Source organism: Pelophylax lessonae (assembly GCF_965119305.1).
Source record: "Pelophylax lessonae genome assembly, chromosome: 3".
Classification (NCBI taxonomy): Eukaryota; Metazoa; Chordata; class Amphibia; order Anura; family Ranidae; genus Pelophylax; species Pelophylax lessonae.
The window spans coordinates 315392384-315410629 of NC_138770.1; the positions used below are offsets into that span (position 1 = coordinate 315392384).

The 18246-nt window shown below is 42.3% G+C and overlaps 1 protein-coding gene across 1 annotated transcript in view; it reads left to right on the forward strand.

Moving 5' to 3' along the window:
• EIF2B5 (eukaryotic translation initiation factor 2B subunit epsilon) overlaps positions 1-16643 on the forward strand; it is an 89256-nt gene extending 72613 nt beyond the window's left edge. Inside the window, exons 11-16 of the mRNA XM_082251679.1 lie at positions 5870-5977; positions 6195-6285; positions 8297-8420; positions 12344-12469; positions 15798-15908; positions 16008-16643. Coding sequence (XP_082107805.1) covers positions 5870-5977; positions 6195-6285; positions 8297-8420; positions 12344-12469; positions 15798-15908; positions 16008-16067 — 620 coding nt within the window. The 3' untranslated portion in view covers positions 16068-16643. The remainder of the gene's footprint in view (positions 1-5869; positions 5978-6194; positions 6286-8296; positions 8421-12343; positions 12470-15797; positions 15909-16007) is intronic.
• Positions 16644-18246: the final 1603 nt, after the last annotated feature.

The following is an 18246-nucleotide window of genomic DNA, read 5'->3' on the forward strand; positions in this document are numbered from 1 at the left end:
TTACTAGCGGTCAAGTGATCTGTCAACTCTTAAAGCTAATTTTTTTCCCTTTGATTGGTTAAACTAGGACTGTTTTTGTTTTTTTGTTTTTTAAACCTGACTAAATATGTAATTACCATTTTGAAAATCATCTTGGGAGTAATTGATTTTGTGGCTTCTCTGATCCATTAGTTCATGCAAACCCAATGTTTTCTGTGTGAAATCTCTCCCTAGCTGTCAGCGGATCTGTGATAGTGAGCCCTTATAGATCCCCAGCTCAGGATTCCCCAGGGCATGGAGTCTAATGGGCCATACGCACTATACAATTGTCTTTCGATTTTTTCCTTTAGATTTGCCAAAACCATATAAAATGAGGTCAAATCTAAACACTTTCAATTTGTATTCAATTCGGCAGGCCCCTGCACTACTTAGTTAAAGGTAAATCTAAAGGAAATCTAGTGTGTATCCAGCTTAAGCTCCAGCCTGCTTCTTCACCAGGGCGCCTGATGGTGGGGATGGACTTTCAGCAGGCTGGAACCAGGTCGTGGCCCCCAGGTAGGCCCAGCTGAAGATGTGGAGACCGCTGGCTTGTGCAGAGTAAGCAGCAGACTTTAAGGATATCCAAGAGACAAGCCGAGGTCAGGACAGGCAGCAAACAAACATTGACGGAAAAACGAAGCCGGGGTCGGTACAAAGGAAATAAGATATAATAGCCAGTGCTGTATTTTGGCCTAGGCCAACAAGGCCCAGGACTAGGGCGGCACTTTGTGGGGTGGCGGCACCCGCATGAAAAAGAAAACCCAACCCATCCTCTAAATCCCGGCTCTGCTGTGTCTGCCTTCCTCCTGCACACATACAGTGCCCGGCGCAGCTTGCAGTGGCACTTGGTATCGGTATATCGGCAGACTGACCATTCAGGCCAGTAGGGAGCCCCATCATGACGAGCAGCTGAGGTGCGATAGTGATAGATCCTCCTCCTCTGGTCAGTGTACGTCCAGGAGCTCTCCCTAACCCGCACTGATAGCTCAGGCTTGATGAGTGGGACAATGGGAAGTATCGGCTCTCCTTCCCCCTGCTGAGTGCTGACAGCCAGAGAAAGTCCTGGCCAATCGCAGCCACCTATATCCGACCACCTGGGACATGAGCAGTTGATAGTAGAGGAGCTCAGGGGGAGAGGAGTGAGTGGGCACACACATTATACCAGTAATGCAGGACTTACAGGTGAGGCTCTCTGACTCTGTATGACTCCTGCTACAGCAGAAACTTCCCCTCCAACTTTACTTCCCCTCTCTCCGTGTGCTGCAACACTCTATATCTTCCCAGCAAGATGAGACAATCACACCCATCCCCCCTCTTCACCTTCTCCTGTTTGTTTGCTCTCCCCTCACATCCTGCACCCTCCTGTCTAAGATCTGACCATTGCCATCACTGACTGTCTGCCTGACACCCTTTCTATCCCAGATTACTTGTTATCTCTTCTTCAGCAGCTCAGTTATGCCTCGTTTCCACTGAGCGGGTCGGTTCGGTACGGTACGCTAATTTGAGTGTTTCCATTATGAAAGTGGCCCATACAACCGAACCAAACCGCACCATTCCTGGTCCTGCTTCAGATGTAGGGCCATAGGAAATGGTACGGTACGGTTAGGGCGGAGCTACTGGCGTCACACGATAGAGTCCTCTGATTGGCGGACAGGAAACCATCAATGCTCACGTCAAATGAAAGAGCAAAACAAACACCTCATTTGGTGTAAACCCCGCATGGTCCCTGGTGGCCCGACTTGCAGTGGAAACGCTCACCTGAATAGACCGGACCATTCTAACCCTTCCAAACTGTACCGACCCGAACCGTTCCGCTCAGTGGAAACGAGGCAATACTTATCTGCAGTCATTTAAGAGTCGGTTCACACATCGCATGTGATTCGGAACGCACTGCTCTGCAAATAACATGCGATGTTTGTGCGTTGCGAATTCAGCCATACAGATTGTATGGCTGAATTCGCTTCGCATTCAGACCAAAGTCACACAGGACCCTTTTTTGGTCCTCACCAGAATCGGATCGCATGGTGGTTCACACCTATGCAATCCGATTCATGTCTGAACTGACAGTTCACACTGCAATATGCGAACTGATCTGGGGGTGTGTTTAACTTTGTATTGACACCCCCAGCGATTTGCATATGGCAGTGTGAACTGCCTGCGAGTCAAGTGTGATGCAGTGGATTCGCAGGGTTCCCGCATCGCATATGTATGAACCATCACTTAATGACTGCAGATAATGTACTGAGCTGCTGAACAGTTGGAAGATATTAAAAGTCATCTTGGATGAAAAGGGTGTCAGGCAGTCAGTGTGTGTGTGGACCCCTAGAGAGGAATGTCTAGATCCGAGACCACACTCATTCACACACCCCCGGGGTGCGCGCAGAGCAGCGATCGGTGGTACGGTGTGTCATTCTGACTCACCGCATCTCCGATCCCCGTAAAGAGCCTAATGACGTAAGCTCTTTAGCATGTGACCAGTTGTGTCCGATCACAGCTGGTCACTTAGTAAATAGAAAGTGCCGTTGATCGGCTTTCCTCAGTTCGTGCCTGACAGCCACGAGTAGAGGAGAGACGATCGGCGGCTCTCCTGACCGGGGGGTCTGTGCTGGTAATCAGAGCATTGATTACTAGTGCAGACCCTTAGGGGATTGCTCACCCATGGCCACCAGGGGATTGCCCACCCATGGCCACCAGGGGATTGCCCACCCATGGCCACCAGGGGATTGCCCACCCATGGCCACCAGGGGTTGCCCACCCATGGCCACCAGGGATTGCCCACCCATGGCCACCAGGGATGCCAATCAGGGCTCAGAGACCCTTCACCAGAGCTGCCCATGATTGCCATCTATCAGTGCCACCCACCAGTGCCCATTATTGCCCATTAGTGCCGCCTATCAGTGCCCACCAATGCTGCATATCAGTGCTACCTATCAGTGCTGCATATTAGTGCCTCATCATCAGGGCCTGTCAGTGCGGCCTCATCAGTGCAGGAAAAAAATGTATCGATTGACATAATTTTATAACCTAAACAAAAAACATTTTTTTTTTTTTATTTGTGTAGCAAAAAAAGAAAAAACCTTGCAGTGATCAAATATAACCAAAAGAAAGCTCTATTTGTGGGAAATAAATGACATAAATTTGGTTTAGGTACAGTGTTGCATGACCGCGCAATTGCCATTCAAAATGCAACAGCGCTAAAAGCTGAAAATTGGCCTGGGCAGGAAGGGGGTGAAAGTGCACTGTATTGAAGTGGTTATAAACCCCAATCATGGATTTTGAACAAAGCACATATATCTGTAGTATTTACTTATCTCTCTCTCCAAAGCTCTAAGGCTCTGTTCACACCTGTTTTTTTAATGGCACCTTAATCTTGTTGCGCGGTAAATTGCACTGCAATCGCAACGCTAGTCTCTCTAAAAGGAACATGAGTTACTTTTAGGCAACAACGTCGCACTTTGCGATTTGCCACGATTGTTGCAAAATTGCGGCCCAACTGGGGTGCCATTAGGAAGTAATGGCATTGCAAGCAAGTCTCGCATTATGCAGCGATTTTAAATTGCGAGTGGAATCGTGGCCATTCCGCTCCTGATCAGGTGTGAACAGAGCCCAAGTGTATTTTCTCTCGCTGGTGCTTTGTTCCTCTATTCTCAGAGTGGGTCACTTCTGAGAAGTTTTCTTCTGTTTTCTTCATGTGTTTTCTTGACACATAAGATACATTTATGTTGGGGGGGGGGGTCAGAACAGAGCTTGTCTATTCACAACCCAGTTCTTCTGCTGTGTGGAGGGGTGTTTGTTCCTTTCCTCCAATCAGCTCTCACACAGTGTAACTGCAGTTTCTCTGCCCCCTCCTCTGTGCTAAGGCATATGAAGAAATTATTTTTAACATGATCTGCACTTCTGAAAGGGTGTAGAGAGGGCAAAGACTGCAGATTACCTATTAAAACCTATGTATGAGGATTTGTTTCATCTCTGTCTATCACCTGATGCTGTTCACTTCACTTGGGATATGTGAGGTTTACAACCACTTTAACATTAGAGATTCAGGTTTGCACCAGAATGGATGCAAGAAAAAGAGCACCAACACACTTTAACCACTTCCTGCCCACCCTATTGGCAATTGACGGCGGGAAGGTGGTTGCATTATCCTGGCCCGCCGTCGTATATCACTCTGACACACTGTATCTCTGATCTCAGTAAAGAGCCTACTGACCTAGGCTCTTTACCATGTGACCAGCTGTGTCCAGTCACAGCTGGCCACATAGTAAATAGGAAGTGCCGTTGATCGGCTTTCCTCAGTTCATGCCTGACGGGCACGAGTAGAGGAGAGCCGATCTGCGGCTCTCCTGACGGGGGGGGGTCTGTGCTAGTCATCAGAGCATTGATAACCAGTGCAGACCCTTGGATGGGTGCCCCTAGAGCCACCAGGGATGCCCACCAATGACCACCAGGGATGGCAATCAGGGCTCAGGGAGCCTGCCAGTGGTGCCCTCCCCATCAGTGCTGCCCATTATTGCCCACCAGTGCTGCCCATTATTGCCCACCAGTGCCGCCTATCAGTGCCCACCAATGCTGCACATCAGTGCCGCCTATCAGTGCTGCCTATTAGTGCCTCCTCATCAGTGCAGGAAAAAAACATATCTATTTACAAAATTTTATAACCTAAACAAAAAAACTTTTTTTTTTTTTCCAAACTTTTCGGTCTTTTTTTATTTGTGTAGCAAAAAAGAATAAACCTTGCGGTGATCAAATACCACCAAAAGAAAGCTCTATTTGTGGGAAAAAAATGACATAAATTTGGTTTAGGTACATTGTTGCATGACAGCGCAATTGTCATTCAAAATGCAACAGCATTTTTGGCCTGGGCAGGAATGGGGTGTAACTGCCCTGTATTGAAGTGGTTAAGCGTAACTTGCCCATAACCAGTTGCTTCTGGCTCGAGGCTGCAGCTTTGCTGAAGCCCAGAGCCCCCAAATAGTAGTAAATCATAAAGGGGAACTAAACACATTGATTTAACGGTTTCAAAAAACAGTTAAATTCCTGGAATGCTGGGATTGCTAATAGGCACATTTGCTTATGACCTCAACCAAACCGTCAATCCATCAAATGGCTGGTGTCATAACTGATCACATGTGCACAGGGCTAGTGCAAAGGTTTTTAACACCCTAGGCGAAACCTAAGACTTCCACCCTCTTCACCCTGTCCATGTATATGGCGGAGGTGGTTGGGGTGGAGACTTTTGCGGCCGTGGTCCGCAGGCCCACACACCTGCGCCTCCTGGACATGGTCTGAAGACAAATAGTGGTGGCTCACTTTCTTGCACCAGCCATGGTCTGCAGGCCCCGAGCTCGCACCTGCTCCTCTGCACCTGGCCAGAAGACAAACAATGCCATTGTGCTTGCTTGACATGCCAGCGGCACACTGGCGTGGTGCCCCCGACTGATGTGCGCTCTAGGATGGCGCCTACCTTGCCTATAGGTAGTACCAGCCCTGCATGTGCAGCAATATGGCAGTTGCAGTTTAAACAGAAGCATCCTTGGCTGTAAAGGATAGGAGGGCTTAATTCTGCTTTAAAGCTGTCAGCAGATCAGCCTCTACAAACTCACTAGTACCTAAAAAAAATGCAGAGCAACTGAGCATGTGCATAGCAAGGTGAAACCATGTATTACTGGATTTTGAACAGTATAGATGCTTATTTTTCATGTTTTACATATCTTTACCTGCAAAATGGGCCAGCCTGGAGTGATCTAGCAGGACTTCATTTTCTGACTAAAGTTCGACTTTAAGTTTACATTGTACCAAAGAGCTTTTTGCATTTAGTCATGGTATATCACAGTTTTCTTTTTAACCCCAGGCTTTACCAGTTCCAATGAAGAGGACAGTGATAGTGAAAGTGGAAAGAGCACAACTTCAGAGCAAATAGACAGTCGGCCAACCTCACCTCTTCTAGATGACATTAAAGGTGATGATTTGTAACTTAAGTATAAAGAACATATTAAATTTTTTTCAATTTCTGTCTGTTCCAGTAATTACTTCTGCTAAAATACCTGTAATACTGTACATTGAAAGGAATAAAAAAAAATACCTGTTCACAAAAAAAAAATTATAATTTAGTGAAATGGTTTCCCTCCTCTGTTTCCTATTTCATATCCTTTTTTTTTTTTGTTTTCAATTTTTAGTTTTTCAGAATGAGGTTTTGGGAACATTACAGAGGGGCGTAGAGGAGAACATCTCATGTGAAAATCTTCTCCTAGAAATCAACTCTCTCAAGTAGGTTGTCCAATGTACTACAAGGAGAAATATGGGGTTAGTAAAAAAACATACATACTTTCATGCTGACATACTCCATCTCACTGGAAAATAAAATAAAAGTGCAGCGCTAATTGGTGAGGAACTGCAACGGTTCTCAATACAAACAAATAAAATTACATATGTGATCAGTAAATGTGAAAATCTGTAACTGAATACAAAAAAGTCCATATAGAGTTCACAATGGTAAGTGCAAGTGGAGTAATCCAAAACAGAGAGGTGAATCTTGATACTGATATCCCATCACCAACACCAAATAAAATTGCGCTCACCAGATGCTGTTGACCCTGAATACCATATAGCATGAGGGTCAAAAAGGCTGTTAGGATGGTATAGGATTCCTGAAACGATCTGCAACCACGGATGTCTCCCAGGTGTATATCCAGCAGGGTAGGTAGAAAGGATCACTCACAGAAATCCTGACCCATGTGAAAATAAACCAAAGGAAACAGACATAGTGTATACTCCATCTCACTGCAGCTATCCTATGCCAGCTTTAAGAGCTGACGGATCACTCAACTGCTATTAGGTAACCTTGCAGTCTGCACCCTGCACTGCTTCGCCAGCACTCACTGGAGAGACAGGGTGGAAAGGGAGCAGGTGTGGCTGGTTCCTGCTTTAAACTTGATTCTGAAGACACAGCTGCCAATCAGGCAGCCTAAGGACCCTTTCACACCGACGGTCCGTTCCCACCCGATTTCCCCCATAGAGATGCATGGGGAACTGAGAGCTGTGTTTCCGCACACAGCGCAGAGACACAGCTGTCATCCTCCTGCTCAGCGGGGGATCGGCGGCTCGATCCCCCGCTGAGAAAAATGGAATCCGTCCGACGGACGGATAGTGTGAAAGGGGCCTAATAGATCACATCAATATTGTCAGAATTCTTCACAAGCCTGCTACAGCCCTGTCCTATCAGCTGAAAAGCTTGCTATCAGTTGACACCCGCAGGAGTGCATTTTAGATTGGACTTCTTTGGCTCTAAACAGAACTATAGCCAAAAAAAGAATTGGCCATTTGCAATTTTGACTGAAACTTTTCTATAGTTTTCATTCCATGTAACAAACAGGATGCTTTATCAGCATGTATTGCAGTGGGACAATGGTTAATATACCTTAAACTCTTACATTCTTTGTGCCTATGCTTACCCTTTCTGCATCCTGCTGATTGACACAAGAGATGACATTGGGGGCACCAGGATGAGGTTAAGTTGCATCATAGAAACTGAGCTTTTATTCCTGGTTCAAACCCATTGGGTATGACATGCGGAGAAATGATTTTTTGAACTTGGTTCCAGACATAAAAGTTACATGCTGCAGTTTTTTTAATGATATGCGTTTGTGCTATATGGTAATTTTATAATATAATCCATTAATTCGAAGCAGAGTTCATTTAAAAAAAAAAGGTTTGCTAATTAAAATCTATCTTGAGAAAAATGTTTAGAATGCCATTACTGATCTTCTGTAAACTCTAGTTGCCTGGCTACAATACTGATCATTAAGCTTCAACGCTAAATTCCTCAACATAGAAAGTGCAAGTGAAGTAAGTCAGAGCTCCTGATTTGCTTGCTTGTGTCCATATTTAAATAAGCAGTGATATTGGCATATTGTCAAGGTGACCAGGAATCTAGCATTTTCTAAAGCTGGTCAAAAATGAAGACCTTCATATTTTATTTGACAGATTTTATACACAATGTCTATAAACCGTTTTGACATTATCCAATAGTGCTCAAAAGATATAGCCTCAAGATTTCAGGTTGTAATAGGTTCTGAAAAATCCCTATGGTTCCCACCTTACCTGTCTGGAAAAACTTATGCCAAAATTTATGCAAAATTCACAGGTGATTTTTTTTTTTTATTGTTTATTTGAATGTTAACTAATAAAATGGATCTGGGTGAAGTTAAAAAGGAGTTTCTGAGTAATGTAGGTCCTTTTAGGAATGCAGATTTAACTTTCCTTTTTTTCATCTATACAGACATGCCTACAACATCTCTCTTGTGGAAGTCATGCAAGTTTTATGCAAGGTGATATTAGAGTTCCCTTTGCAGCAGTTGAATGGAGTGCTTGATGTTAATCCATACTGCAGCGCTCTGCTACCTGTGAGTGTTCCTGTCTTATTCTGAAGCCAGCTTTCAGTTTATAGTAACTATCCAATCTGATTTTGCCTGAAATAGTTTGTGGCTTCCCTGGTCTGTGAGGTTGGTAAAGATAGAGATGAGGGATAACCTTTATGAACATATAATAAATGTGTGTATATGTGTATATATTATATACATATACACACAGTGCCTTGCAAAAGTATTCACCCCCTTGGCATTTTTCGTGTTTTGTTGCCTCGTAACCTGGAATTAACATGGATTGTTTGAGGATTTGCATAATTTAATTTACAGAACATGCCCACAACTTTGAAGATGTTTTTTTTTTTTTTTTTTTATTGTGAAGCAAACAACAAATAGGACAAAATAACCGAAAAAGTAAATGTGCATAACTATTCACCCCCCTAAAGTCAATACTTTGTAGAGCTACCTTTTGCGGCAATCACATCTCCAAGTCACTTTGGTAAGTCTCTATGAGCTTGCCACATCTTACCACTGGTATTGTTGCCCATTCCTCCTTGCAAAGGTGCTCCAGCTCCTTCAAGTTGTGTGGTTTGCGCTTGTGAACAGCAATCTAAGTCAGACCACAGATTTTCTATTGGATTGAGGTCTGGGCTTTGACTAGGCCATTCCAACACATTTACATGGTTCCCCTTAAACCACTCAAGTGTTGCTTAAGCAGTGTGTTTGGGGTCATTGTCCTGCTGGAAGGTGAACCTCCGTCCTAGCCTCAAATCTCGCACAGAGTGGTACAGGTTTTGCTCCAGCATATCCATGTATTTAGCACCATCTATCTTTTCTCAACTCTGACAAGTTTCCCAGTTCCCGCTAATGAAAAACATCCCCACAGCATGATGCTGCCACCACCATGTTTCACTGTGGGGATGGTGTTCTTTATAGTTACATAGTTAGTGAGGTTGAAAAAAAGACATCAGTCCATCCAGTTCAACCTATGATGTGTGTGTGTGTGTTTGCTTTTAACCATACATTGTATACCCCTGTATGTTGTGGTCTCTAAGGTGCCCATCTAATAGTTTTTTGAAACTATCAATGCTTCCTGCTGATACGACTGCTTGTGGAAGAGAATTCCACATCCTTACCGCTCTTACAGTGAAGAACCCCTTACGCATATTAAGGTTAAACCGCCTTTCCTCTAGTTTTAGTGAGTGGCCACGTGTCTTCTTGTATTCCCTTACTCTGAATAGTTTGTTCCTTATGCTAGGGTCGCCAGTACAGTATTTGTACCTTGATATCATATCCCCCCCCCCCCTCAATCGTCTCTTCTCCAGAGAGAATAGGTTCAGTGCTTGTAGTCTTTCCTCATAGCTGATGTCCTCCATTCCCCTAATTATTTTTGTTGCCCTTCTCTGGACTCTTTCCAATTCCAGCACATCCTTTGAGGACCGGTGCCCAGAACTGGACAGCATACTCCAGATGTGGCCGGACCAGAGTCTTGTAGAGAGGGAGAATAATCTCTTTATTTCTGGAGTGAATCCCCTTTTTTATATATCCCAGTATTCTGTTGGCTTTGCTTGCAGCGGCTTGGCATTGCATGCCACTGCCAAGCCTGTTGTCTACCAGTACCCCCAAGTCTTTTTCCATCCTAGACTCACCCAGAGGTTCCCCCCCTAGTGAGTAGCTTGCTTTCTGGTTTCTGGCCCCCAAGTGCATTACTTCACATTTTTCAACATTAAACCTCATCTGCCATGTAGTTGCCCACCCCGTTATTTTGTTCAGGTCCGCTTGCAAGGTTTCCACATCCTGCATAGAAGATATTGGCAAGCTTAGTTTAGTATCATCCGCAAATACTGAGATTGTACTAGATATCCCCTCCTCTAGATCATTTATGAATAAATAAAACAGGATTGGTCCCAGGACAGAACCCTTGGGGGACCCCACTTTCCACACCCGCCCAATCCGAGTACTCCCCATTAATCATCACGCTCTGGACTCTCCCCTGGAGCCAGTTCTCTATCCCAGGTACTCACCCTATGGTCCATACCTACATTCCTTAGTTTGTACAGTAAGCGTTTGTGGGGAACGGTGTCAAAGGCCTTTGCAAAGTCCAGATACACCACATCCACAGGTCTTCCTTTATCTAGGTGGCAGCTCACTTCATCGTAGAAGGTTAATAGATTGGTTTGGCAAAGCACTAATATGCATTTGTGCTTTGATGTGATGTGTTGGGTTTGCGCCAGACAGCATTTTCTTTGATGGCTGAAAAGTTCAATTTTAGTCTCATCAGACCAGAGCACCTTCCTCCATACATTTTGGGAGTGTCCCACATGCCTTTTCACAAACTCGTGTCATTTTGTTTTTTGCTGAAAGTAATGGCTTTCTTCTGGCCACTCTGTCATAAAGCCCAACTCTATGGAGCATACGGCTTATTGTCCTTCTATGTACAGATACTCCAGTCTCTGCTGTGGAACTCTGCAGCTCCTCCAGGGTTGCCTTAGTTCTCTGTGCTGGCTCTCTGATTAATGCCCTCCTTGCCCGGTCCGTGATTTTTGCTGGGCGGCTGTCTCTTGGCAGGTTTGCTGTTGTGCCATGTTCTTTTCATTTTGCTTATGATAGATTTGAGGATTCTCCTGGGGATCATCAAAGATTTGGATAATTTTTTATAACCCATCCCTGACTTGTACTTCTCAACAACATTGTCCCTTACTTGTTTAGAGAGTTCATTGGTCTTCATGGCAGTGTTTGGTTAGTGGTGTCTCCTGCTTAGGTGTTGCAGCCTCTGAGGCCTTTCAAAAAAGGTGTGTATATGGAATGACAGATTATGTGACACTTAGATTGCACACAGATGGACATCATTTCACTAATTATGTGACTTCTCAAGGTAATTGGTTGCACCAGAGCTTTTTTTGGGCTTCATAACAAAGGCGGGTGCTTACATACACACATGCCAATTTTCTGTTTTCTATTTCTAAAAAATAGTTTTATGTATATATTTTTCTCATTTCACTTCACCGACTTAAACTATTATTATTAACTATATATTGTATATATTACATAGAATGTTCATATGATATGCTCTATGTATGACTATTTAACCACTTCCTGCCCATGCTATAGCCGAAAGAGGGCTGCAGTGCGTGCTGAGTTTGCCAGGAGAGTGTCCATGGACATCTTCCTATGATCATGCTGCCCGCGCACCCTGTGATCACCGAGTCCTTGGGACTCAGCTGATCACAAATCGGGGTTAAAGCCAAACACAATGGCCCTTTACCAAGTGATCAGCTGTGTCTAATGACAATTGATCACCGAAGTAAACACAAGACACAGTGTCCTGATTATCATTGCTGCCAATCAGTGCCCATCAGTGTCACCTATCAGTGCAGCCTCATCAGTGCCAATCAGTGCAGGCTCATAGGCGCATATCGGTGAACAAGACAAATTATCTGTTTGCAAAATTTTATGACATTGAAAATTTTTTATTTTTTTCAAACTTCGGTTTTTTTCGCTTGTTTAGCAAAAAATAAAAAACCCAGTGGTGATTAAATCCCACCAAAAAAAGATCTATTTATGTGGAAAGAAATGATTAAAATGTAATTTGGGTACAGCGCTGCATGACCGCGCAGTTGTCATTCAAAGTGCAACAGCGCTGAAAGCTGAAAATTGGCCTGGGCAGGAAGGGGGTATAAGTGCCTGGTAAGCAAGCATTTAAAGGATCTATAAAATGTAAGCATTTAAATTACTGTTCTCTGTAAAATCTAGTAGTTATTCAGTAAAAAAGCATTTTCAGACTGTAGAAGGTCGCTATTTAATATAAGGACAAATGCATACAACTGAAGAAAATGGGTCGTGAAATGTTGTTTGTTCTGGTCTAGGCAGTAGTAAACAAACCAGAATGTGTTTTTGTTTTGTTTTTTTTGTAGTGTCTATTGTTTAAACTATATATATTAATCTATTTTCTGGTTTACTAGCTTCTGAAGAGATGGACTCCACTTTTCAAGAACTATATAAAGCGTGCTTCAGATCACTTGTGCTGTCTTGGAGCTATGGAAGAATTCTTCCTGGACCATGAGTCTCTTTGGGCAGCAACTGCAAAGGTGAAGTAACAGAATGACCCCAGGAGAGACCTACTCAGAGATTTAAACAGTAAAGTGTTATCTAGGACTGCTGGTAAAATATTTAGCTCAAAGAGTCTATTCATATTGGAACTTCCTATTCAAATTAAAGCTTCACATGTGATAGGTCATCACACCATCCATTTTATGGCTTGACAGTGAGAGCACAAGATAATGTGACAGTTCTCATTTAAAGCATTTCTTGAATGTAACTGTTTTGGAAACCATTAAATTGATGGGTTTAGTTCCACTGTAACTAAATAAAGCCTGTTAAAGCAGAAATAAAGGGGTTAATACTAAACTTTCCAAAAGTACCTCACTGCCCTGTGCCAATCTTTGCCCATCTTCATTGGCCAGCGAGGGATGACATTACTTATGTGCATGCACAGGAAGGCGTTAGTCCGGCACACAGAGACTGGCCAAGAGCTATAATATAAGCTGAGCTGCACATGTGCAACTCAGTTTACAGTGCCAGAGAAGACCGTGAGCAGGCAGGTAGGGGTATATTATTGAAGAAGATTGCATGTCTTTTATGCAATAAAAGCCAGCCTGCCTGCTTGATGTTTGTTACAGCGGAACTTTGGTTCCGCTTTAATAATTCTTCAAAATGTGCTGAAAACTCAAATGTGTTTACGTGATCTAAAACACTTGCCTTAGGGTAAATGTAACCTAAAGGTAGAAACAAAAATAAATAAGTTGTGTTTCTGGTGGATGTGCCTTTTCAAGATTTATTAACTGTTGATCAGAAATTAGTTTTTGAGGACAAGGAAGAGAGGGAGAGTTTCCAGTAAGAAAGCAACTTATTTGGGTTTCAACAAAATGGTGGCCTCCGGCAAGAAGTAACAGGAACAATGCTGGAGGCAATTTACAGCATGTGCTAATTTTGCTATCCTGATATTAATTTGGAATGTATGTTTTATTAAAGAACCTTATTTTATCGAACTGTTATGGTTTAAGTTACGCTTTTGGGGTTCATTCACACCAGAAGCACTGGGGTGCATTTTGTAACTGCATTCCCAACACATGGCAACCAAAATATAGTGGCTCTCTATGAATGAAGTTCACACCAGCACATTGCATTACATTGACCCAGCATTGAAAAGAAGTACACCATACACTACGTTTTTACATCACAATGCATTCCAATGCACGCAAACGCTCATAAATGCAACAAACTGCACTGCGAGGCAAAAAAACAAATGCAACACATATTAATGAAGACCTAATATTTACTTCATTTATATAGCATGATGTTAGATTTTTTAATGTAGAAAAACAATTCTATATCCCTGTTCATGAACTGAAAGAGAAAGAAATGATTGATTTATCAGGTCCCTGGTGGTGTTGGGGGGGGGGGGGGAGGAAAGAGCTAGAATAGCATTCACCCTTTTATCTTTTACTGTTCTTTCATAACAGTACAATATTGGTATATTCCATTCATTCATCCATACAGTGCCACATAATGATACCTGTGTCTGAATGCCTGGATGTCAGAAAATGTGTTCAAGCTCAGAACTCTAAAACAACTCTGTATTTTTCTGGATTGATACAGCTTACTCTCTGCATCCAAGAGACCTAAATCTATTTAAAGAGTGCTGCGCTGTCAAATGTGGACAAATATAACTGAGTGCTGAAATCAATAAATAAATATATGCAAAGAAATATATATATATATATATAATAGGTACCCTCGCTGTGTGGATAACCATAAATAAAAGTGCTCTAACCAGATATGATCTGAGGTATAATGAAAGCAATGTGAAGCATTAAACTGTGTGAGAGTGCACACAGCGTGCACAGATTTCCAAACAATTGTCTTGTTGATCAAAAACCACGTATAATAAAATTAACTGGTTAAAAATAAAGACTACATAATAGTGACTGCGTTCCAACAACTGTGAACAATCATGAGCAACAGTGTGACAAGGCTGCGACAATAAGTGACAGTGTCTCAAGCGTGCATCCAAGACCCCACTGTCAGATAAATCCCAATCCCAGGCACTCTGCCAACACCCGATAAAATGTTCCACTGTTGCAATACTATGAAAGGATTAAACGTGGTATTGCTCTTGTGGCTCACCCTTAGGGTATAAGCTCACCTGAGTTGATGTAATCTCGCGTTTGGGTTTAAATCCAGCTCCGATTTCCACTGTGTATCCCTGGGTGATCGCCTCTAATTTGTTGGCTGGGATGTGAATTCTGTTGCAGGTGAAATTATGTCAACCTGGATCTTCTCCTTAGTGATCGGATATTTTCCTCCAGAGTGTAAACTCCCAATTGCCAGGTGACGCTCTCCGCAATTCACATGGGAAAAGAAAATGCAAGAATCCATGGTTCAAATAACGTTGATGTAGAGATGTGAATTGCGGAGAGTGACACCTGGCAATTGGGAGTTTACGCTCTGGAGGAAAATATCCCGATCACTAAGGAGAGGATCCAGGTTGACATAATTTCACCTGCATAATTCATATCCCAGCCCACAAATCAGAGGAGATCACCCAGGGATACACAGTGGAAATTGGAGCTGGATTTAAACCCAAACACAACATTACATCAACTCAGGTGAGCTTTTACTCTAAGGGGGAGCCACAAGAGGAATACCATGTTTAATCCATTCATAGTATTGCAACAGTGGAACATTTTATTGGGTGTTGGCAGTGCCTGGGATTGGAATTCATCTGACAGTGGGAGCTTGGATGCACGATTGAGACACTGTCACTTATTTTCGCAGCCTTGTCACACTGTTGCTCATGATTGTTCACAGTTGTTGGAACGCAGTCACTATTATGTAGTCTTTATTTTTAACCAGTTAATTTTATTATACATGGTTTTCTGATCAACAAGACACAATTGTTTGGATATCTTTGCACGCTGTGTGCACTCTCACACAGTTTAATGCTTCACATTGCTTTCATTATACCTCAGATCATATCTGATTAGAGCACTTTTATTTATGGTTAGCACTTTTTAAATAGATTTAGTATTTCAGCACTTACCTGAAGGGAAGTGATCAGTGCGAGCTGCTTTGCCTGATAGCTCTTCACATAGTAGCTCACAGGATCACACAGTATATTATCCAAGAGACCTAGCAGACTGAAAACACTCAAATTAAAAGTGCATGCCTTCAAAACAATTATTTGATATGCTAGTAGTATCACTGCCAGTGTTTGTGTTAACTGTTGAATCGGTTTTTGGCTCACTGAAGTATAAGAATGTTTTCTGTCTGTGTCATTTTGGTGCCAACACTTTATTCTGTCTAGTACCTGAATTCTTGCTGTGTATTTTAAGCATATTAATTATTCCACTGTAGGTTCTTATGGGATTTTACCAGCAGGATGTACTAGCAGAAGAGATGATTCTCCGTTGGTTTTCACAAACCGACATAACTGATAAGGGACGACAACTGCGTAAAAAGCAAGCGGTATGTGTTTTTATGCATTCCTGTCTTACTTTCTCTCCTGTTTTGCCTGTCTTGTTTTTTTTTTTTGTGCCTATAAACTATTCATATTCATTCACACAGCTGCAGAAGTTTATACAGTGGTTAGAAGAAGCTGAGGAGGAATCGTCAGATGATGAGTGATAAGGACAATTTTATTGCCGGACTACAGAATCCTATGCCAGATGATACCTGTGGATCTTGTGCTTCAGTTCCAGCACACAAAAGCTGATGTTCCCAGGGTGGCTTTATTGACTTTTTGTTCAGAGTCTAAATGGCATTGAAAGAATGACCTGTATTTGGTGCCATAAAATATTTACACTTTGCCCTCCCCAGATGTGTACATCATCTTGCGGTTATTGGGCAATAACAAACCACCAAATTTCTTCTGTGTAAATTTTTATGGATGGGAAATATATAAAGTGGTATGTAAAATCTAGTATTTTATTTGTACTGATGCGATGGGCATTGTTGGTTTTAAAAAAATTTTTTTCTACAAACCACATTTATTACGTACCATATATTTCCCACTTATGTAGCAGAATGTTTAATAAAGGTAGTCAGTTGCCTTTAACAATAAACGACCAAGGATCCATGGCAATCTGTCCATAGTTTGCTACATGACCATATATGCTGTTGCCCATATACAAGACTGAAAAGCTTGCATGTTTGAGTGCAAATATTTATTTCAGGGAACAAATAAAGTCTTTATGGATTTTGTCTGCGTGTGGACTTATTGAGTTAAAAGTTTTAACGAATCATATCCGATACTAAAAGTATCACAAAGTGAGGCAGGGGCATAATAATAATATAAAATATTATATTATTATATTAATATATAATAAAATAACGATAATAATAAAATACTCCTACAAAAAAGGTGCCAATCAAATAGTCCAAAAGTATAAGTGCAGTTCACTCCAACAGTGATATGAGAAAAAAAATCCTGTAGAAATTTTTAAAACCACACTTCAAAGATCTCTCCTTTTCCAGATGCAGTCAACTTCACCTTGTGTTAGGTGCACACCACCACCCAGTATTCCATCAAACTCACAATGACTCTCAATGCCTGTCATATTACCGATAGGCAATCATGTATTTGGTTTGAAAAAAATTGTATCAAACTGCGCTAACAAAGATAAAAATAAAATAAAATTGAGTGTGCACTGTGAAAGTGAAAATAGCAGCTAGCACTCCAACCGACAGATTGTGACAGAATAAAATATATATATATATTGCAGCGCTAAATAAACAGATGAATAAGTGCCCGTTCACATACGAGCGACGCTACCTCGGAGGTCGCGGTGCGAGCAGCGCGCCGCGACCTCGGAGCGGCCGCCACGGACTTCATAACATTGAAGTCTATGGCGGTCGCCTCCTGGTCGCCCCAAAGAAGCTCCGGACCCTTTTTCTAAGTCGGAGCGACTTGTGTCGCTCCTATTAGAACGGGTCCGCAGCTTCCCTATGGGAGGCGACCTGTGAGGCGACCAGGTCGCCCTAGTGTGAACCGGGACTTACAGTAATAATATGTACCCAAAATAAATTGTTATACACGTTAAATATACTCAATTGTGAGAAAGTGAGTGAAAAACTCATTAAACTTATTGGTAAAGAAAGTCCAAAAAAGTGCAAGTAAAAAAAGTCCAAATAAATCCGCACGGAAATAGTGACTTGAAGAGAAAAAGTCCCACACCACAGATATTCAAATGTGCTCACCAGATGGTATGGACCCAAATTGCTATACTGCAAGTGGGTCATACAGGCTGAATGTTAAGATGTCCACAGCACCGAATGATGGGAACCTCTACAGCGTCTCTGGATTGCAGGTTGAGCCCAGGTGGATATTCCCCAAACAGCTCCAGAAGATTATGCCCAGGAATCCCCAATCATGGATGGATATAAAGGGATGAACCAAGGGACAACATAGTGTGATACCGTATGGATGGTTTATTAAAATAAAAAGAAATGCACTTACAGAGTTTCCAATATTAAGAAGCATTCAATTAAGGTCTGGCACTCGTAATACATCTGATGCGTTTCGTTAAAATTAACATCCTCACACTATGTTGTGGATTTATTTGGACTTTTTTACTTGCACTTTTTTGGACTTTCTTTACCAATAAATTTAATGAGTTTTTCACTCACTTTCTCACAATTGAATTTATTTTGTGTACATATTATTACTGTTATTCATCTGTTTATTTAGCGCTGCACTATATATATATATATATATATATATATATATCATGTATTTGGGATGTAAATACTTCACTCTTGCAGGACTCCAGGCATCCAGTCCCTTTCCCCTGTAAGGGGTCTCTCA